Source organism: Falco biarmicus, chromosome 2 (genome assembly GCF_023638135.1).
Source record: "Falco biarmicus isolate bFalBia1 chromosome 2, bFalBia1.pri, whole genome shotgun sequence".
In the NCBI taxonomy this organism is placed as follows: Eukaryota; Metazoa; Chordata; class Aves; order Falconiformes; family Falconidae; genus Falco; species Falco biarmicus.
Genome location: NC_079289.1, coordinates 118,896,854 through 118,918,500, shown reverse-complemented (window position 1 = coordinate 118,918,500; position 21,647 = coordinate 118,896,854). Strand labels below are relative to the sequence as shown.

General features: G+C 46.0%; 2 protein-coding genes across 6 annotated transcripts in view; both read right to left on the bottom strand.

The window, feature by feature from the left end:
* Window positions 1-6,722, bottom strand: part of CIP2A (cellular inhibitor of PP2A) — a 28,199-nt gene extending 21,477 nt beyond the window's left edge. The window contains exons 1-5 of one of the 2 annotated variants that reach the window (XM_056327466.1): window positions 6,494-6,722; window positions 4,277-4,424; window positions 2,825-2,937; window positions 1,177-1,271; window positions 434-530 (exon numbers count right to left, since the gene is read on the bottom strand). In XM_056327466.1, coding sequence (XP_056183441.1) covers window positions 434-530; window positions 1,177-1,271; window positions 2,825-2,937; window positions 4,277-4,424; window positions 6,494-6,595 — 555 coding nt within the window. In that variant the 5' untranslated portion in view covers window positions 6,596-6,722. Of the gene's footprint in view, window positions 1-433; window positions 531-1,176; window positions 1,272-1,521; window positions 1,545-2,824; window positions 2,938-4,276; window positions 4,425-6,493 lie in introns of those variants that run through there. The other variant, XM_056327467.1, reaches the window with a different exon arrangement.
* A 1,489-nt stretch (window positions 6,723-8,211) lies between these two features.
* On the bottom strand, window positions 8,212-20,339 carry SH2D1B (SH2 domain containing 1B). Of its 4 annotated transcripts, XR_008820325.1 has the most exons (5): window positions 20,059-20,339; window positions 14,652-14,715; window positions 12,336-12,504; window positions 9,415-9,847; window positions 8,212-9,074 (listed from the first exon to the last, which is right to left on the bottom strand). XR_008820325.1 is itself a non-coding variant. In XM_056329297.1 (4 exons), the coding sequence occupies exons 1-4, from the start codon at window positions 20,250-20,252 to the stop codon at window positions 9,810-9,812; spliced, it is 465 nt and encodes a 154-aa protein (XP_056185272.1). In that variant the 5' UTR covers window positions 20,253-20,339; the 3' UTR covers window positions 9,410-9,809. The 4 variants fall into 4 exon arrangements, 3 of the variants coding, with proteins under 3 accessions (XP_056185272.1, XP_056185270.1, XP_056185271.1); XM_056329297.1 differs by lacking the exon at window positions 8,212-9,074 and having other exon boundaries at window positions 9,410-9,847; XM_056329295.1 differs by lacking the exons at window positions 8,212-9,074; window positions 9,415-9,847 and adding an exon at window positions 9,854-10,605.
* Between the last annotated feature and the right edge of the window lie 1,308 nt (window positions 20,340-21,647).

Sequence of the window (21,647 nt, the reverse complement as noted above, 5' to 3'; positions counted from 1 at the left end):
TACTGATTTGTCTTTTAAAAGGCAAATCACTTTCTTGGCCAAAGCTAATGCAGCTTACCAAAAATCCAATTACAGATTTATATGTTAACATACAAATGTTTTTTATGTTAACATATGTTATATGTTAGCAACATGTAGTTTTTCTAAGGAAGAATGCACCGATTTTAAATTCACCTTTCATTTGCAGAGAACAGTTGCAGAAACTGAATGCATAACAATCTAGTGCAACACAGCAATGAAGAGAAGGAAAGAAACTTCCTGTTCTACCAGATACTTTCCCCAACATGAGAGAAACAACCGCCAACTCTGCAGAACAAGCAGGTCAGGGTTATTATTGCCACAAAAAAAGTGCGTAAGAAATACTAAGGTAAAATTCCCCAGAGTCAAGTCTTTTGCCCTCAAGCCAGAGTCATGCCACAACCCAAAATCTTACCAAAGATTTTATCTGAGTTTGAACAGATAAGTTGTGACGACAGAGATTTGCCAGTAGTCCTAAACACGGTATCGTTAACTCATCTTCAATGGACTGACTTAAAAAAAACAAAGTCCAGAAGTTTAAATAAACATGTTTCATGTTTTTGTTAAAACATCCAGAATTTAATTACAAGAAATTGTAGGGGGTGGAAGGTGCAGTGGCTGGGGGACTTTTTTTTTTGTTCAGGTTTTGTTTTTTTTTTTTTTTTTTCCAGTTAGATACCATTCCTCCAAGCAAAGCAAAATTCAGATTGCAATGCCGACAGTGTGGCAGTTTTTAAACAGAGCACATCTGAAAAAAAACCCAGTATCAGAAATCACTGCTATCAAAGGTCAGTTATTGCAGGTGCTTTTAGTAGTCACTGACCTCTTACTAGGACATGTGCAGAGAATTTATATTAATACAAGTCTGCTCCTAATGACAGGCATGAATTTTCTCCTGGCTTTTCTCTTTGTTAGCTCCCCGCTCCCAGGTGTGTGGGCTAAGAGGCCAATTAATATTCAATCACCCAAAGTCCCACAATCACTGCATTTGACAATCTGTAACAACATGGTTTTTCAAGAAAAATTTCTGTTAGCGTCAGAGAAAAAATGCCACAGTTCACCTTGGAGACCAGGTTAGTGCAGTATGGTAATGACCTTCAGAAAGTTTAGAAACTTAGCTAGGTATTTCCCATAAAAGACAACTGAGTACACACTTACACATGATGCATTAGAAATGAAATTAATTCATCAATGTTGGCACCAGCACAAAAGATTGGAACATTGTAGGTTAGCCTCTGCAGCAACTGAATACTCTGAGGAAATAAAAAAAAGCTGTTCACATGTCTTTCCTGTAGCAGCTCACTGAAGAACCTTACAAGTTACAAAAGCTTAAACTGAAAAGACAAACAAGGCATCACAACCAAATAAATTTTCAGACTCTGTAGTGTTAACGTAACAATTGCATGAGCTGCTGCAAGCATACTGAGTAACGTCCTACCACACTGATGCACTACTTAAAAGCCCCAAAATATTAATAAGGTTTTATTTTGACAGGGGAGTTACCTTTTTAGCCCATCCAATTCTTCACTTCGCCTCATCAGCAAGTCCTCCATTCTATCAGTGAGAAAGGGACTTTGTCCTATTGAATGACCTAAAGTCACACCAAAATCCAAAAAGCACTTTGCAACCTCTTGCAGAAAGTATGTCTATAGGAAAATGGATTTGCTGTGAAGACTGCCAACAGACCTAACGGTACTAAAGTCCTTTATACAGCATTCTTTCAGCACATAAGTGAGTTAATCTACTGAAACAAGACAAAAATCACAGCACAGAATAGCTGCTGAAACAAAATCTCACCATGTAAATATCTGATGTAAGAGCTTAAAGGTCTTACAATCGGATCTGTTTGGCAACTGAAAAATCTTTCCCACTGACTGATAAGTCATTTGGATCCCCAAGTCTTCTGGTACACCTAGTGCTGAGAAATACGCAACCCATGAGAAAAGCGTTCTTAACTGGAGGCTTGACTCATCTTCCACAGATGAAGGGCAACAGAACTACAGCAAATTCATTTTCTGCTTTCCCTCTCCAGAAGAGATGTGACCACAGGTAGCAGTGAGTACTTACTGAAAGATTGGAACAACACATGAGAAAACCTGCGCACATTTTAAAAAGTAAACAAATTTTTCCTGTTAAGCACACAGAAAGGACAGGTTAAAATTGGTTAAGTCAGACTAGGAGATGTCATGTGCGTACTTAAAGTTTTTGAAAAAAATAATCAGTGATGTCTGCCCTTGGCTTCTAGAAATAAGCTTCCATTAGCACAGCCCCCTTGCATTTTCTGCCAGATAGCACTGACCAGCAGGAAGGAGGCATACGTGCCCTGCAAACCTTCCATGAAACCTGCCAGCCAGCTTTCCTTTCACTCCTTCCCAATTACCTGCCAAAGTATTGATTAGACAAAACAATCTCCAGGTTTCTGTTAGTTATTTCTCCTAATGTTAGTAAATACCTCAACTGGAAAATAATCTTACAAGCTCTCAAGAGTGATTTCTTGAAATAATTTCAAAAACTGGGGATTTTTTGTTCCCTTGTCATTTTGGGTGGGGTTTTTTCTTTTTTTTTTTCTTTCTTTTCCTCTTTCGAGTTGAGAAGCACAAGCAAGAATAATGAGAGAATACAAAGAACTCTATGCAGTGCTAAAATCCTGTCGTACTAGCCTCATACACCAAATAAATTACACAGCTAAGATCATCTTTGCCTCACATTATTTCAGATAGAGCTTTTAAAGAGTTATTAGATGCATACAGTACAATGTATACTACGTAACAGTAGCCAAATATTACCAAGCAATAGTTCCTGTTACCTGTAATAAGACTGGGTCGCTAAGATTAGCAGAACTTCGATGAACCACTCCTGCCAGCACACTGGTCAGGTTGTAGGTATCCTGAAGAGCTTCTCTAGTTTCATTGTCTAAAGCTAGAATTCAAGAATTATTAACAAAAATCATATCTAATAGCAAAAGCAATTGTATTAGCTACCTATCTAATCAGCAGCCAAAGTCTTTGACCAGTTTTTCATGTGTATTTCACAATTAACTGCTAATAAATCACAGCTCCCATGCACTTGCATGTCTACCTTTTAAACTTACAGTTAATTGAAACACTAATACCTTTCCCTGAAGATGCTTGGACAGTGAAGGAATGGCCTACCTCCTACCTATAAAGTTTTAGTTCTGTTGAGATCTCGAAACCTGCATTTAAAAGGCTTTAAACCAAATGATCTCAGTTTCTTGCTTCACGCTATAGTGGGCAAGTACACTAAAACTGATACCCTGATAGGGTTATCTAGCAATGGGTAAATAAAAAAAACCCCAACCAGTTCTGCTTAGGCAGTCCTGGAAAAGATGTAGCAAACAAGGGTGACAGATAAAGCAACAAATCAGTTGGAACTGTTGGAAAACTAATTCTTCAAGTTTTCCAGGCCCAACAGGTTGGAAAAGATAATTAAGAACTTCAGTATCAAATACAATTTTACAGCAACTGTTTCAAAAACCTAAAAGGAAGATCAAAGAGGCTAAAAAACTTCAAGAATCAGAGAAGATAAACCAAGGGTCATCATAAAGGTCTCAAGTCTCATACATGATGAGAAATTAAGCAGTGAAGGGATAATTTTTCCCCTTATATGTAACTACATATGCAGGTTGTAGTTAGCACAGAGTTCCCTAGACCATGAAGTCCCAGTTCTGTAAAATCAAGGCAGGGCAGGGGGAATAAAAACAAGCACATCTCACGGAACAAGTAAGAGGCAGTAGAATCCATTTTGTAATTGCAGCTATTTGGAAACTTGGTGCACACAGGCCCAGTCCATTGGAAAGCCCAAACTGATATCCAGGAAACACTCCAACGAGAGAGGTAAACCGAGGTGATGACAGTTGTTGACGTAACATGGCTTCTCCTTATTTTTGCATCCCCTAGGCAGGTTTCATTATTAAAAAACTGTAGTCTTTTCAAGCTCCAAAAATCAAGGACTAGAAAATAATTCCTCACATTACCCAGTGAGGAAACAAATTCGGACAAACACAATCATTGTCATTTTACAGCGATGACTACAAATATGCTTTTCATGGTGATTTAACATCTTATCTGGCCTTGTACATACAATCAGGAGGCTCAGCCAACCATGCTGCTATAATGGAAAACGCTTCATCTTTCACACCTCACACTTTTTTGAAGTTCATCACCCATAGCACAGAATCAGCACCTGTCTTCCCTTCCCTTTCCCAGACCAAAGATAAAGGTTCAGATGCAAACCTTACCTAGCTGTGATAGCAAAGTAACCACAGACAAGGTCAGAGATGGGTTTGTATTAGGGTCCTCAAGGAGTTCTACTAGGCAACTGAGACATTCACTTGGTAGAATCTGGTTTGAAGCAAGTAATCGTGTAAGTTTCAGTCCAGAGATAACCTGGAGATGAAAGGAGAGAAACAGCCTTAATTACTCAACTGCAACAAAGTATTTAACACAGAAGCCAAAGCACAGAGTTGTATTAGATAGATTTCTCTGTATGTGAAAAACTGAGAATGTAAGTGCCACTCTAACAACACATTTGCAATCACATTCACTGTACTGTTTTTTTTTTTAAAAAAAACCAAACAACAAACAACCTCTGGTATTTATTCCTGTGGATGTGTTCCGTTTACTCTTGGAAAGTACCAAGTTTCCACTGTGATTGTTTATAACATATTGGGGCTTCTTCTGTTTGCTTGCTGACAGCAAATCATAGTAACAGCATTCTTTTAAACTTTATAGCTGTAGCAGCGCAACACTTTGTATTTCTTCACACACTGAACAGAATTGATATCAGGTTACTCTTCTGACATACCTTTTAAGCACAGGTAAAAGATAGGGTTTATTTATTTTGGAAGAACAACAAAACAGATAGCTCAACACAAACATTTAATAACCAGCCTTCAGCTCAGCCTGCTTTCTAAAGACATGGACAGGAACCCAGAGGAACCTGCAGCGGCAGGACGGGTAAGCGGTAACAGGTAGTGCTGCTCGGGGAGCACTCTGAGCTTCAGATGAATAAATGGAACGTGAATTCAGAGAAGCCTATATAAGACGGTGTTGAAAGTGACACACCTGCAAATCTATACAGGTACACACGAGTTATACTCGCATGATAGAGTGACACAATGTTGGGTTTGCGTATCCCAGGAACACCTCTTTACAACGGATACAGAGAAGGCGGCTAAACTGAATGCTAACTCTTACAGTCATGTTTTACCATTTAAAAAACCAAATCTCTATTTGAGAGAGGTACCTCGCAGCTTGAGGAATTCAGTCACTGTGGCAGTCTCTCAGCATAGCAAGCATGCCCACTCCAAGGCCCTCCCTGGAGGGGAGTGGACAGGCCTCCTACCCCTTTGCAGCAAACACCTTGGAGCATGCGTTGCATGAAACTGGCAACCTCCAGATACAAGACCATGTCATCCTTCAAACTCCATTTTTAAGCTGTGTAAATAAGCGATCCTTGTGGGTCAGAATTTAGGGGGAATGACAGAAGAAGAAAAAAGTGGCTTGTTAAAGAGAATGTATTTTGAATTAAGAAATGGAAAGTGCTGAAGCTGGTAATTGGCAGAACCAGGCCTTGTCCCTTGTACAGCCCTAAGCCAAGGCTGGTTTAAAACATAGTCAAGTTAATCAGTGCGAGAATAGAGAAACAATAAATGACCAATTTGTGTACACAGGTGCTCTCAGAAACGCAGGTGCTTCTAGAAAAAGTCAGTATATGCGAATAGGAATTGCTTGTTCAAAGACTAAGTGTGCTTGAAGGAGTGTGTGAGTTAAAGCAGGCAGGGAGGTCACGATCCCAGGAGGAGCTGTGAACCGAGGGAACCGAACAGATGAATCGACTGGGACAGTCAGGCGGTGGATCTGCAGAACCCACAACACCAAAGGAAACTCTTGAAACCTCTGGGCACCGACGAGGACTTGCCAAGCGTATATAAGCTGTGCTCGGTCCCTTTGGCCTCTGCCACTGCCCGGGGTGGCGGCCCAGCTCCGAGCCGTGACCAGCAAGCCCAGGGGCACCCACGGCTGCGTGGATTTCTCCTGCAAGGTCCCTCCGAGGGCTCGTTAAACGCTTGGTCTCTGTGCACATCGAGACACTGCACGCCCCGGTGAATACACACAGGGACACCACGGACCCCAATAACAAAGGGGATGCCAACGGCCCGGGGACACGGCTCCAGCCCGCTGCGCTCCCCTGCCCGGCGGCACCCCTCGGCCCCCAGCTCCCCCGGCAGCCGCCACCGGGAGAGCTCCTCCGCCCCCAGGCGCCGAGCCGCGCCCCGGGGAGAGCGGCCCAAGGCCACAGCGGCTCCCGGGCCTGCGCTGCGGTCGCCCGCGGCGGTGACGGCGGAAAGGAGCCAGCCGCGGCCGGGCCCCGCCGAGAGCCACCGAGGCCGAGGGGGAAACAATAGGCACCCCGCCATCCCCGGGCGCGGCGCCAGCGCCTGGGCCGCTCTCACCTCCAGGCTCCGCTGCAGCAGCGCCGCGTTATGCGATGTCTTGGCGGTTCGGTACTGCGTGGCCGCCAGCAGCAAGGCCTTCATGCAGCCCAAGGCATCCATAGCGCCGTAGCTACGCGCTCAGGCACGCGAACCACCACACCAACTCGTATCTCCCGCCGCCGCGGCCATTTTGACGGCGGGGCCCAGTGACGGCAGCGCCGCGCGCCCGCCAGGCCTGACGGGAGGCGCCGCCACCGCCCCGTGCCGTGAGGGGGCGGAGCGGGGAGCAGCCGGGCGGGCGGGGCCGGGGGCGGGGCCGGGGCCGCGCCGCTTTCTGCCCCGCGGGAATAAGGGGGGGCGGTGGGCGGCGGTACGGGCGTCTGGGGGGGTGCCCCCGGTGCCAGGGCTGCCTTGCGGCCGAGGCGCTGGAGAGTCCGGGAATGCGGCTTTTCCCGCGGGGAGCTGCGTGTGGCCGGGGCGCGCCGAGTGTCGCAGCCGCCCGGCTCGGGAAGGCAGCCTGGGCGCTGGAGCTGCCGCAGGTCGGGAGCCGCGGGCGCAGCCCCGCGTTGGCCGTGCCGCCCCGGCAGCCTTTCCCGTGCCTCTGGGCTCGGGGCGAGGCCTGGGGGGCGGCGGGGCCGGGCGGCTGCTGGCGGCGGCTCCCTGCCCTGTCGCGGGGCGAGTGCCGAGGGGCGGCAGGAGAGAAGGGAGCGGGCGAGGGGGCGCGGTGCTGAGCGGCGGCGGCACAAGGAGGGCCGCCCGCAGGGTCCCCGGGGCGCAGCCCGTAGGCGGCGGGGGCCGGGGCCGCGTGCCCCGCGGGAGGTGCCGGGAGAGGCCGCGCCCTGGGTGCCGGCGCCGCGCGCCCCGCCCGCTGGCCCGTGGGCTGCCCCGGCGGCGGGCGGCGCACAGCGACCCCTAGTGGTGTGCGGCCGCTCGGCCCCGCCCCCGGCGCCCCCCGCCTCGGCTTGGCGCCCCGCTGCGGGGACACGGGGCACTCTGGCTCTGGGCTCTGCTCCGGCGCAGCGCCGCCCCGCACGCAGCTGCACGGGGACTTGACACGCAGCAAGCGCAGCCATCAGCTCCAACACAGCAAGGGCCATTAAAAGTCAATTAAGTGTCTTCTCACCCTTGACAAGTATTCCTGTAAATCACAGCTGCATGCTGTAAATGGAAGTGTAATGTAAATTGAAATGTAAATTTCTGCTCACTTGCTTCCTCCTTTCCATGGGTCGTTGTTTTGCAGGCTCTGTGCTTTGCTGACTGCCTCAGAGGCGACGCCTGAGAAGAGACCGGACTGTGGGCTTGGATGCAATTTTGGGTTTAGATGCAGCATCAAGAGCTACAGCCACCGTGGCACTGTGGATCCTAGTCCAAAGCATGGCAGCGTGAGATCCCTCAACTAGGGATTCCTCGTCACTCAGCCTTTTCCTAAGGCGGAAAATCAGTGTGACTGACCGAGCATGTGGGGGACTGCCGAGACCCTCCTTTCAGAAACGCTGTAGTGTTGTGTGCTGTTCAAGACCAGGCTGCTCAAGCTGGGATGTCTCAGCACAGCAGCTGTGCTGTCTGGATACACGTGATAACCGACCATCAGGCAGCTGCTGAATTCTGCAAAGAGAGAGGCACATCGCTGTGCGCCCTTCTACAGAGCAAAGGCGGGTTTATTTCTCTCTGATAATACTGTTCTTCACAGACAACTAGTTTCTTTTCAGTTAATGACTTTTGGACACATATGTTAGTATTTTTGGCAATGCTGGACTTTATTCACCGTTTTATTTTTTTGTCTCCTTCATGCTAGAAGTACCAGTTGATCCTGGCACCAAAAAGCGTAAGCACTGTTAAATTCATAACGAAGTCCAAAGCACTGAAAGATCTAACAGTCCTTTAACAAATAGCGGTGTGAAAGAAATGTAACAGAAAGAAATCTAACTAGTATTACCCGTCAAAATACATAAATAATTTGGGAAAGGTCTTAAACAAATGCAAAACCAATATAAATGCCTTTGTCAAGATCACAGAGAGGGGGTTGGTACTAGCGACTGGGAGAATCAGGACATATGTTCCAGTTCTGGCTTTGGCTCTTAGCTGAATGCCACCTTCAGAACAAAGGAATATGCTCAATATTTAAAATTAGGAGTAAGATTAAAGCAAATTTTTACACTATAAAAAACCCAAACCCATACACATTATAATACACAGGTAACGGCAGTGGCAAATGAAATGTGGCAAGCATTCACATACCTAGAGGTCCTATTAAAAAAAAAAAAAAATGTTCATACCAACATGCATGTAGAACTCTCATTCTTCTTGTAATCTACCAGAAGCATTCTGCAATATTTCAAGTATTTCAAACCATTTTCATGTTGTTGATTAATTCTTTATGGTGTGGACTTAACACAGCCTTTTTTGTTTTCATTTAGATTATTCCAAACTACAGGATAATATTAGTATTCCTTGACAGAGCTGAAATACTCTCCCGTTATGGAGCAATGAGGTAATGTCAGTCGTGCACAGAGTCTAGAGGTTTAACAGAGTTTGGAGGTTTCTAAGCATCATATGATGCCAATCAATTTTTTTTATTGTGTATGATTTTTATTCACACCTGTGGCGAATGAAGAGACGGGGCGCAGCTTGATGCAAGCAAATGTCAATTTATTGTACAGAAGCACGAGTTTTTATACACTTTCAGAAGCTGCGCGTTTTAAACAGATTGGTTCTTGAAGCTAAGCATTGCATACTAGGCAATCCCTGATTGGTGGTTAACTACCAGCAATTAACAGCAAGGTGTTACCTTTCCTTGGGCCATCCTTGGCTCCCACTCCCCTGTGCTCTGTAAACAAGTCTCATCATGTTAATTGTTGCCTAGACAAGCTCGAGCACATTCCCCTCAGCTAACTGATTGCCATGCATGGTCCTAGTTTCCAGCCCGCTCCTGCACACACCTATCAGTTCTGCCATAAACTACTGTTTTACACACATGCATTTTTTTTGTCTTTGTCTTGCTGCTTTCTAACAGATTGTTCATTTCAGCAGTAGACACCTTGGACTATTTGCTGACTGAAAGACAAAAATACACTTAGATGCACACAGATACCTTTCCGTCCATATGTATGGATATGGATGCATGTGTCTGTTATAAAAATTATTTCTTTTATTGCTGAACAAAAACATATAATAGCTTGTATGGGATCTACTGGGAGAAAATACTGCTGGTCTGAGAGTCTGTAAAAGGAGCAGACTAATTCCAGAGGTACAGATCCACAGCGGGGAATGCCCAGCTGGCAGCCGTGGCACAGCCCGAAACGGCAGCTTCGCAAATCATCGGGTTGCAGACCATTCAGGGTAAGACAGTGACATAGTCGTCGTCATCAATTTCTGTAAAGAAATCAATAAACCCCAAAGATGTTGTTACTGCAAGCGGCTCCTCTGAAAGCCCATGGTAAGCAGGCTGGCCAGTGGCTGTGTCGCTGGGCAGGTGTCAGTAACTCCGTTTGGTTTCTCTGCGTACTCTCTGCTGTTGCAGGGCCAGGTTTAGGTCCCACGTGCTATGGGCTGGGTCCTCCAGGAGCCCGCAGGGAGCCAAAGCCTGCACTGCCTTTCCTGAGCCAGCAAGCTCTTGCACAGTGTGAGACCCCTTCTTCCTGAGGAACAGCCAAACGCTGGAAACCGTCCCTACTTGGTAAAAACATCAATAGCTGAGGTATAGCTCTAACTATAGCATAACACCCCCTTTCTTCTCTGAATTAAAATGCAGCGGAAAAACTCTCCTCCAATCAAGGGAGGAGAGCCTAAAACCTCCTCTCCCTCCCAGACCTTGTCAGGTGCGTTATGTTGTTTGAGAAGCTGGGGGAAAGGCAGAAATGGAATGCCTGGGACTCGGTCTCCACTATGGAAACTTCCTGTCCCTTGAAGCAGCCACCCTCAGCCACAGTGTTCCCAGGCTAGAAAACCACGTTCAAAAATGCCCAACAACCACTACTGTGACTCCAGTCCCCTGAGGTGTCCCACTGGTCACACTGGCGTGCTCAGGTGTGCACGTGCTGCAAAGGCCAGCTGCTGGCGCAACACGAAGGCACGGGCCAGAAGAGTGTGGTTCTTGCTTTGGGAAAGCACCGCGGGTTTCTGTGTGGTGCCTGCATTTCAGAGAGAGAGAGATGCCACGCCATTAACCTAAGCTCCCTCTGGGAGCATGTCATAAAGCAGCCTGAGGGGAAAGTTTGGAATGCTGTAGGAGTGAAACTGAAATTAAAATTGAACGTCAACAATTCCAAAGTAATTTGATTATTTTGAGAAGACTCCATTTTTATGGGCACCCACAAACATGTTGGTAGTGAAATGAAAGGTGGGGGGCTTTTTCCCCTCCCTGTGAGCCCAGACCAGGGAAACGTGCATCTTCTAGAAAAGTTCACGTTGCAGGACCAGACAATAAAATATGCATTACACCCATTTTTTTCCTAAAAATACATCCATGCTACTGCACCATTTTCCATCTCCCTGGAACGGCAATGACAAGATACCAGAAAAATGTTTTTAGAGCAAATGTGGCACAGTGGTACAAGTGATAATGTAATGTCGGAGACCCTGGAAATGTCCCTTTGCTGCTGTTTCTCTCAGACAGGTTGTTGCTGCACTGGCCCCTACACATGCAGCGTAGTGCATGAAGCGGTGGGGAGAGCTCGCCCCTTCCCATCCCATCCTGTCGGCTTGGCACAGGGAGCGCTGGAGCTGCTGCACTCTTGGTGTGTGCAGGAAACCAGCATCTGCCAGCACGCTACGACAGGAGGTACGACTGCAGCAGAGAGAGGCTGGCCCACATGACCGCATTGTAGCTAGCCATCGTCACGAGATACAAATCACACAAAAGACTGCATATGCCAAGATTTTTTTCCCTTTACAATAATGGTACTTAATGGAAGGATCTCCCTTGCTCACACATGCTCTCACTGTGGCTCTCGTTACACCTAGAGGACCTGGAAGAGTTTCAAGATTATTTTGCAGCCTGTGACCTGATAGATACTGCAGCTGAGCATCAGGCAGCAGCGATGTGAAGAATGGCTTTCAAATGCCTGAGAGATGCTGACAAGTTACCAACAGTATCTCTAGTCATCCTCCCCAAAACAAAGACGTAAAGATGCCACGGGACTACAAAGCATGGTCTACCGCCTTGTGAAAACCTCCACCTTTACTGTAGCCATTTGCATAACATTTCTGTCAGGCAGAAACGCTGTATCCTTATCTTATACCTGGAACTTGTGAGCATAAAGTAGCAGAAGAGCAATCAGAGACTGAACTCTCTGGTTCCACAGCTGTGATCCTCAGCACAAGGTTATATGCTTCTTATTTTCAACACACCAACTTAAAATACCAATCACAACAAACCACAAGCTGGCTGGCTTCCCCCCTCCTCCCCGTCCCCAGCATCTCAAAAAGAACTGAGCTGGATTTTGATATAAAACCAGCTTTCAACCTGGACACTGAAGGTTGTGTCTTCATAAAGACAGCCTTCATGCCCAGAGAAGCGCAGGGAGCCGGCAGCCTGGCAGAACCTCACGGGGTAAAGGTGGCCCTCAGCCTCCCCCAGACTAGAAGCATCAAGGCCCATGAAGGAGTGAGCTGTGGGCACCATCGTGCTTTGCCTTCTGTATCTTGTGTAATTTTAACGTGTTGATTTGTGGGGGATGAGGGTATGTGACCTGTGAGCTGGGAATAACCATTTTCCACTGACCATAAGAGAGAAAGAAGGATGCTGAACTTGCCAGGGGAGCTGGTCTCAGAGGACACGTAGCAGCTATTCATTACAAACCTGTCACTGCAGTCATCTGTAAAAAAACCCAAACCACAAAGGCAGAGCTAAATTTCTCACCATCATAAAGGTCATCCTTTCCTGACTTGAACCCCAGGTTTCTTCGCGAGGTGTTTGGCTTCTTTAATGGGTAGCGGAGGTTTGTTATTAGTCCTTGATTTGGCTTCTCGTAAGTGTATATGAGGTCCTTTAACGTTCTGAAATGCCTCTCCGGAACACCTTCGGAAGTCTGCAAGGAAAGCAAAAATAAAGTTTGTTTGCAACTGCCCTTTGCATGGAGTCCCCTCAATGACAGGAACAACAGACTGGTTCTTGTTTACCAAGAAGCTGTTTTGTAAATAGATTTGGTGACAAAATATTGTACTCTACTTGACACGCTGTGGACACCTGTTTGGTGGTGTGGCTATGGCACTGTGTAACCTCCCTCACTGTCTTGGTTTTTGAGAAAAGAACATCTTGAAAATATTGTCTCAGATGTGTGCTACAGCAATGCGGTACAGCAGAGCATCAAAGAGCAATGGCATTACAGACTTCCCGCTGGCCTTGGGACAGAAGTTCAGGGGCACCGTAATTAGCTCTCACTGAAAACGTTGTATTTAAACAAGCATGTGAGCAGCAGGAGCCAAACGTTTTACAAAATCTCATCATCGTCGCGCAAAGGACATGTGCAGAGGCAGCAGATGTGTATCCACCCAAAAGCCCTGCGTTGGCCGTGTCCTTTGGGCCTCAGTGGGCCTTCGGGGCTGCTTCCTTTGCCAGCTAACAAGGAAACACCTCTTGCTTTGCTTTGCTGCAGCCTTTATCTTCCCTTCAGCCCTGTATGGGCCGGTGCCACTCCCTCTGTGTCCTGGCTCTGGCTGGGATGCAGTTAACTGTCTTCTTAGCAGCCCGTATAGTGCTGTGTTGCGAATTTGTGATCAAGTGTTGATAACACACCCCTGTTTTGGCTGCTGTGGGACAGTGCTCATACAGCCTTGAGGTTGTCTCTTTCTTGCACTCTGTTCCACCCGCAAGTAGGTTGCGGGTGCACAAGATGCTAGGAGGGGACACAGCAGGACAGCGGACCTGAGTTGACCAAAGGGCTATCCCATGCCATGCCATGCCATGCCATGCCATCTGTCACTGTGTTCAGCAATAAAAATTCAGGGAAATTTGCAACCTTTGTGCTTATGGAATTTGTCTTCCCAAGTAACCATCACATGTGCTGAGATCCTGCTTTCCTGGAGGTGGATCAACATCTGCCTCCCCATGGAAGGCAGTGACTCAACTCCTTTGCTTTGCTTCACCTATGAAACTGCCTTTCATCTTGGCCCAGGAGTTTCCTCTTGCTCTTCTTTTCCTGGGAGCAAGCAGCTGTGTGGGTGCTTAGCTGCTGGTTGGGGTCAACCTACAACTAGAATGTTCATGGCCGAATCTGGCTCTTAAAAACCCTCAAACAGTCTCCCCTCCACCACTAATATATTATTTCAGTCTATTAGTTTAGTCAGCCAAACCGGTCTGACTTGAAGACTGGAAGAACAGAACCCTTCTTTCACATTTTTGGCAAAACCTTGTAAGGAAAACGGAGTTTGAAAAACCCAAAAAGTTTGACAGCAAACCCCAGTCGAGTGTCTATAGTCCAAACTAGATTATTTTCTGTCAACAAACCATTATTCGTCACGGGAAATTGTGTCTTTCGTACTCAGTCCAAACCACTAATAGGCAAGAAATTGCCAGCATGTGAGAGCTTGGTGTGTCCTTTATGGAGCGAGCTGCTTCCCTTCCAATACTGCTCAATTGTTGGCAGCCCTCGTGGGTGCCCTGCTACTAGCGGAGGAGTGAGCCAGCTTTTGAAGGGTCCTCTCACCTTGCCTAGGGATTTGATCGATGCAGTCTGCTCTGACGCTTATTCAAGCGACGAGCAGCCTTATCTGGGGTCATCGCTTCAAATCTGTGGTTCTGTGCCTCGGAATCACACAGAATGATAGATACATCTCTTTTAAATCAAAAAGATCACTGCACTCTTCTGAGTCCCTACAAGGTGTTGAGTGCAATGGCAGAGCTTTCACATAGGAAAAGCTAATTAGGAACAGGAGGCAGTAATGAAAGCGATAGATTTTTTCTTCAATGCCACCTAAGAGAAATGGTCAAATCAGAAAGCAGCTGGTCAGTGAATAACAGATCCACTTCGGTTATAAGGGAGCTCTACAAAGATAATAGCTACTTCTCAGCTCATATGTAAAAATATACCTATAACATTAAAAAGTCTAGAACTGAGCAGAGAGGAAAGTAAACTTGGAAATATTTTCTAAGGTACGGTGTCCACGTATATCAATTCTTTTAGTCAAGATCATGATCTTTAGTGCGATCTTTACAGGTGAGATGAGAGTTACTCACCTGTATTTTAAAATATCCTTGGTGCTCCCTGAAGATACGGTAAGTGTAGATGAGGTCTTCAAAGCTGCGAAAAACATTGTTGCATACATCAGGCTTTTTATCAAGACCACTGCAACTTGCTTAGACTGCTACAGCTGATCCTCACAGCCAGGTTTTGGTTTTGTTTGCTTGTGTCTTAAACTGCAACGTAAGGAAAGACTACACCCAAGGAAACAAATCTAAAGGAATGCCCAACGCTGAATAGCATCGATTTTGATATCTATATCTCTATAGATGTATGTATATGCATTCATTTTTCCATTTGATTCATGTATCAGAGGTTTAAAAAGACTTGAGATTCTCTAAGGCATATCTTTAATTGTCTGTTAGCCAAAATGACTCATGCATGTTGTTTTCCTGCGTCTCAGAAACCCAACTATTACTTTATCATGCCTTGCCAATTCAGATCTGACCCTCGCTACATTGCTATGCAGATCTGTTTGATTTTTGACCAAACGTATGGCACTCTTCTTTGCCCTGCAGAGTCAGGCCACGTATGGGAAATGTAGCTACGAGTGCTCTGATCAACCTGCAGCCACCACACTGTGCTTAGTAGCACAGATCTTGACAAAGCATGCCCAGCTAGCCCACCTCCACACCAGCTACCCACCTGAGCTTTCCTCCAGCTGCTTAGTGCGTTACTATGCTGGGTTTTGTACTACTACAGCTCCAACTGAATAGATGCAGTAAGTCAAGGCAGTGAAAAGGCTTCAAGTTTACTCATCCAGAAAAGGCTGGATGTCACCGAGAGCTTGTATTATTTGTCCTGAGGCGGTAAACCACAGATTAGACCCTGAAATTCCATGTAAGGAATGCAGGTGCCATGTAAGAGAAGAGTCCTTGCTTCCACAGGGCGCCTAAGTCCTTGCTGGACACGAGCAGAGTTTCTTCACGGCGTTAGAAAGCACTTTGTGCAAACGTTGACGTGGGAATAAACTGCAAGCAAAGGGTTGGCACAGGTGTCACAGAGAACTGCAGTATCTCCATCAGCAGTGAGAAGGGGAGCCGTGACCTGGTCGACTTTCTCATTTACAGCAGCTTGGACTCATCAGACAACCTTTTCACAATGGAAAGACAGCACTAATCACGTACCCCTCCTTCAAAACTGGAGCTATAAGGAAGACTTAAACAGCTCCAAAGACAAAAGTGAGGTGCCCCTCTTTCCCTCAGGTCACACTCTAGGGGAAAACGGGCTGGCTTCCAACAACAGCCATGGCCACAGGAGAAGCAATCACCTTGCAAATGACTGACCTAGGGCTGAGATCAAGGACGAGTCACCTGGGACGGGACACAAGACTGCAATGCTGTCTGGAAACAAGCACATTGGTACGGAGTGATGCCGTGAAAGACTCCTTGCCAATGTCTTTGATCGTATTGATAGAAGCTGGGAAAGATGTGAGGGGGCAGAGAGAGCAAGAAAACCCTATTGATCTAAATAGCGGTAAAGAATGATTCTGTAGAAATCTTGCGGTTCACCTTCTGCATGAGATCTGACATTTCTCTGGAGAAGAGGGGAGGAGGTTGCCAAGGCATACACAGGAGTGGGAAGTTGCAGAATACTTTTCATGCAATCTGCTTTCCTCGTGGGAGCCCTCAAGTAAATTGCAGCACCACAAAGCCATACTGTTGTTCCCCCCGTGCTGCCCCACACAGTGACCCCTCAAGCCATCTGTGCCTTCACATATTCCAGAGGTGATCATGTACCAGGCTACTTCCACCTAGACTATGTTTGCCTTGGCCAGAGTACAGCTGGAGATGTGCATGATACTGGACTCAAGAGCATGTGTGATGTTGGGTATGTTGTGGGCTGAGCATCTGACCCCCGCTGCCGACAGCGGATGCTGTGGTGGGAGGAGGAGACACCACATGTTTGACAAAGCGTAAGGAGACTGGAAACGTCTGCAAACAGCACCTAGTATTAAAGACATGAGAAGCCGTGCAGTAAAAACGAAAGAGACAGAGAGAGCAAAGCAAAACAGAAGGGACCCTTGAGACTGCAAAATGAGAGAATGTTTCCTATGGTGAAATATAAGATTACTCTAACCAGAAGTTTCAAAGAACTTAGGAACTAAACCTAACACAGACCTTTAGAGAAGAGTAATTTGATTCCACAGACATCCCACCCCCTCGTCTGTCTTCTTATTCTCCTCACGCATGATCCCTCCCAAAACTTCATATCGCACTTGTATCACAAGAAGGCTGTTGAATTCTGGGAGAGACGTTAGTAGAACAGCCTCCAGTCACCAGCACCCAGAACATGACTGCACAGGTCCTACTTCTGAGAAAACTATTCCTTGCATTTCCCAGGGGTTATTATTATTTTTCATAATATGCAAATGTTTGAATACTCAGGCTGCTGATGGCTTTGGATGTATTTTGTGAACAGAAATAAAAACTTTATCAAATACCCCAATGGCAGCTATTGAGGAAATGAACTGGACATCATAAGCACGATCAAAAAAGGCAGTAAAGTTGCAAAGAAATACATACCACAGCAGAAAATAGAATATGTACACCCAAAAAACCCCAAACAGAAACACACACCAGTGGGGAAGTGAGGGCAGGGAGGGAGCAGTATCTGAAAAGAAGTTCTTCTAACTGGTGCACATGTTCATCAGGAGGACCTCAGCTGTAGCTACACGAATAGAGCTGTTACGAGAGGGAGAACCTTGGGGTGAAAGCCTAGCTCAGGGGACTTGTGCATAAACAAATGGGAACTTTGGAAATAAACTACTTTGCTCCGCAAAAAAAGTTACTATGGACTGAGATCAGGATAAGACTTCCAGTTAGAATAGATTTACTTGAATTAACAGAGTTGCATCATAGGGATGCATCTTTTGGTTCCTGCCTCCTTGAGATACCTGTGGAAATTCACATGTTCCTAGCTCAAGAGTATTTTATAAATGTGGGTGTTCATTATTTACACATAGACACAGAAGTAAGAAAAAAAAAATACCAGCAACCGATCATTTTTGAAACTTGCTCTTTACCGATCATCTAAATGTTGAGAGGTTACTGCCTGGATATTATTTGGCTACTGCAATTTTTACTAAGGAAACATGAAACTAACGTTAAAATGGAAACTTCTGTTTCCATGTGAACTACTAAATAATTACCAACAGATGCATATGGTACAAATTGATAAAGTGCCTGGTCTGGGCACAGGGAAGATCCAGTGGCAGAAGAGCAGGGTGAGAGGAGCTTTTTCTGGGAGAATGACATTGAACCATGAGGAGAACAGCAGCAAGAGCAGTAGGTCCACACTGAGGTGCTGTCAGAGACCTGGGACAGCTCTGGATGAAAGCAGCAGGGTGCTGTGGAGGAAGACCTATTGGCAGAGCTGTGCACCATGCCCGACTAGAGAAGAGATGATTTTTGTCCCACCATTCCAACTCCCAGATACAAGCTGGGAGTGCCCTCCCCTCCCCTCCCTCAGTCAGTAGAGGATAAAGAATTGCTTGCTTTTTCTAGCAAGTGGATCAACATCTCTGCCCTTGGATCAACTAATTTGAGAGGTGTGCATCATTTGTGAATCAACCGTATTAGGTGCTAAGCAATGTTTTAAGATGCAACCCTAATCCAAGAGTGGAAACACCACTGAGAGTTTCAGGGTTGACTGCATCCAGTTTTAGGATTTTCTTTTTCTTTCTTCTTCCAGCTCTCTTCTGCTGAGACAACTACTTACAGACGGACCAGTCTTGGAGGCAATTCTGAGCCAACACACCATCACCATCGCATCTGCTATCTGAAGCCAGCCCTTGCTTTCACCTCTGCCAGCCAGCAGCTGTTATACCATTGCTGCCACCCCTATAGTTTAACTATTACATTTGTTAATGCATGAGTTAAAGTCAAATACACCAAACACTACAGTTTTTAAGTTTTTAACACTAAAACCCACAGAGGCTATCTGGAAGTCACATGCTTTTTCAGATGCCTGCCCAGAACACCAGTGACAGATTTTTATCTGCTCCAGCTATCATAAGATAGATCTGCTTTGCCCTTAAAAAACCCACAACGAACAAACAAAAAAACACCAGGAAAGGGAAAGCAACTGTGTTAGCATGGCACCAAGCTTAATCTTTATGTCAACTCACCTCTGCCCACAAAACAAGGTCCTGTGTTACATCCATAGTTCAAACTCACGGCTCACGCCCAAGAAGCCCTTCACTGTCTCATCTCCCTCTCCCACACGAGAGCTCAGAAGCCACCTTCCCACGCCAGGGACTAGCTTCTTCATCTTCCTCTGTGCCAGGATCCTCATTTATCCCTTCTGACAGCATATGCATGCCCTTTCCCTCCTACACCCCCTGCCCTCCCTGCATCCCCTGCATCACCTCCTTCCACACCATACTGGAGGCAGGTTGCCACAGCCCCCACCCTGAGCGCTCTATTTGCCCCCCACTTGCTATTTCTCTTCTTCTTACTCCATCATTTCACTGACCTCCTTTCTTCCACCTATCAGCCCCGTAGCACTCCATGTCCCTCTCCCTTTTTCTCCCTTCTCCTTTGATTCATTTCAAAAGTAATGCTTTTTTGATTATTGATAAAAACATTTTCTGGTATTTTTGAATTACTTAGATGTGGTGTTAAATTTTTTTCATGTCGCACTGAAACACATCCTCAAGGAGAGTGGGAAACCTCACAGGGTCAAACAAAGACTCTGAGTCTAATTTATAAACTTTGAATGCATTAGGAACAGATCAATTATAGATGAAAAGTGTAAAACAGGCTTCTTGAAAGGGAAAGAAAAGTGCTATTCCCTACAGGAAAAGAAAATTATAAAAATTTAGTTGTAGTAATAAAAGTTATAGACAAGATGTTGCGATTTTCTATGCCCATCTTGTTGATGGACTTGTCATATGAATTCAAGCAGGACATTATAGCTTTCTGCCTCAGCTTATGTTCTTACATCGGACAAAATTCCTTCGAAGCTCAAGGCTAAGATTTCATCAGACAAGAAGCCCATGAAGAAGGAACTATTTTGTAACCTACTGTGAGGCTTTTCTGTGCCTCAACAGTGCTAAAATGCTATTTACCCATCGTTAGAGAGGCGGCAATTCGGTAAGGTTCTTCCCGTGTTTTGGCAGGCTAAGCTGTTTTCTCTGGGTTCCCCTCACCGGCTGCAGAGAAGCCAGCACTGACAGATTACAGCTCATCTCTCCTCTGCTGTATAAAATGTCTCTTGCAAACACCTCCCTCTCACCATGCACTGTGATGGAAGCCTACGGCAGCCAGCATTACTTGGATACATACACACCCCTGTGGAGTCTTTTAATATTAGGGAAGAACCATTAATGCTAGAGAAGATGAACACGTGTCTTTGCATCTATCTGAAAACACATAAAAGATTTAATGTTAGAGTACTTACAAAACACAGAGACACAGGGCTCCTTCCACGCTTTCACTCTCTCGTATTAAATAGCTACCATTCCTTCCATTCTTGGTCAGCAGATCTTCACAGGCTCTTTTTGTTATCTTTCCATGAAAAAATGGGAACTCCATGGACAACAGAAACCAAGGTCTCCCACCTTTCAAAGCAAGTCCAGAGAAAGGCAGAAGCATTAAAACACGGGCTTCTTCCAAGTGCAGCTGCCCGCAGACAGCTGGAGCTGGAGGTGCTAAGGACGTGAGTGCATTCGTGGTGTTACCACTGACCCGTCTGTAGCCAAGGCGGCAGCCAGCCTGTGCTCGCGGCTCATGAAAGCAGTGATGGCAGGAAATGGGAGATGGTTTGTCTACATGGGTCACACTCTATATCAGAAGGGAAGATAAAATATCTTTTGTCATGTTATGTCAGCAGACATTTGACTTGTGCGTCACATTTCTAAGCTCTGCAATAGCTGAGTTGACACCAAAGTATAGTTACATTTTTAAGTTAACATTTACGTTTGAAGTGGCTCAAAGCCCTGCAAATAGGGGATGCTTGGATTCCTTTCCTTGCCAGACTTGCCTTCTAACACAGCTAACAAAGCCCCCAAAGTTTTTTTCTTTTTTCTTTTTTTAAAGTTTTTTTTGTTTACTTGATTCTTCAAGTTTTGGTGAAAGTTAGCAATATTTGAGAATGAGATTTTTCAAAGCAGAGCATTCCCCCCACCCCTCCCTTTCTTATTTCCAAAGTATAGCTATTTTATCAAGAAGTTCTGCTGTCTCTGTGCCGTGATTTAGAAAGTACGGCAGGAAGGAGAAGGGGGTCGGACAGTGTCTTCTGCTACTCCCAGGAAGCTGCTGTCAATTCAACAAGGACCAGCTGGAGCCACGTGTAGAGCTGTTGCTCCCCGATGAGGGGAATGCTGCCCTGCTCCATGGAAGATGCTTTCCCAGGCATTTTGTACTTTCCCTGCTGGAAGCCAAGGACCAGGGGACAAGCCCACAGACCTGCAGAAGCAGGTCTCAAGGTCAAAGTGGAGTCCAGCTACATGAGCAACTGGCAAGGGTCTTCTTGATTTCAAAACGTGCTGTTTGTATGTTCACCTCCTGTCTCTGACACCTAGGGCCAACTCCTTCTGAACTATGAAGTCCTTGTGATGTGTCATGGTTTCCCTGTTGCCAGACCACACCTGTGAACCCCCAGCCCCGAGGCAATGACCCCTGCAGTTTCACTTCAAGACAGTAACAACCGGCACCACTGCTGCCACTTACCCTGTTAGTACTGGTGACATTGGACCTGTCTGGTGCGATTCCAGGATCCACCTTGCTGATGATCCACACAGAAGACAAGGGAATGCCAAAAGATGCCATTCTGATATTTCACCCCTTCTCTTTCACAAATCCTCCCTCATTTTACCAAACTCCAAGAAACTCACGATGACGAGCACTTGACAGTTAGGATATGCCAGAGTTATGGCATGGTGCTGGCAAAATCTCAGTTCTCCTCCCTTTGTGCAAATAAAGTATGATAAAGGATCAGGTGTGATGGTGGGGATGGTCAGTCCTATGACCATTATTTTCCTGTGTGTC

Excerpts from the sequence above, each read along its gene's own strand:
- SH2D1B (XM_056329295.1), bottom strand. The coding sequence starts at position 20,252 with ATGCTTCTGCCTTTCTCTGGACTTGCTTTGAAAGGTGGGAGACCTTGG. Across the intron at positions 14,716-20,058 it reads GCCCTGTGTCTCTGTGTTTT|CTTTGAAGACCTCATCTACA; the intron begins GTAAGTACTCTA and ends TGTTTTTCGCAG. Across the intron at positions 12,505-14,651 it reads AAGGATATTTTAAAATACAG|ACTTCCGAAGGTGTTCCGGA; the intron begins GTGAGTAACTCT and ends CTTTCCTTGCAG.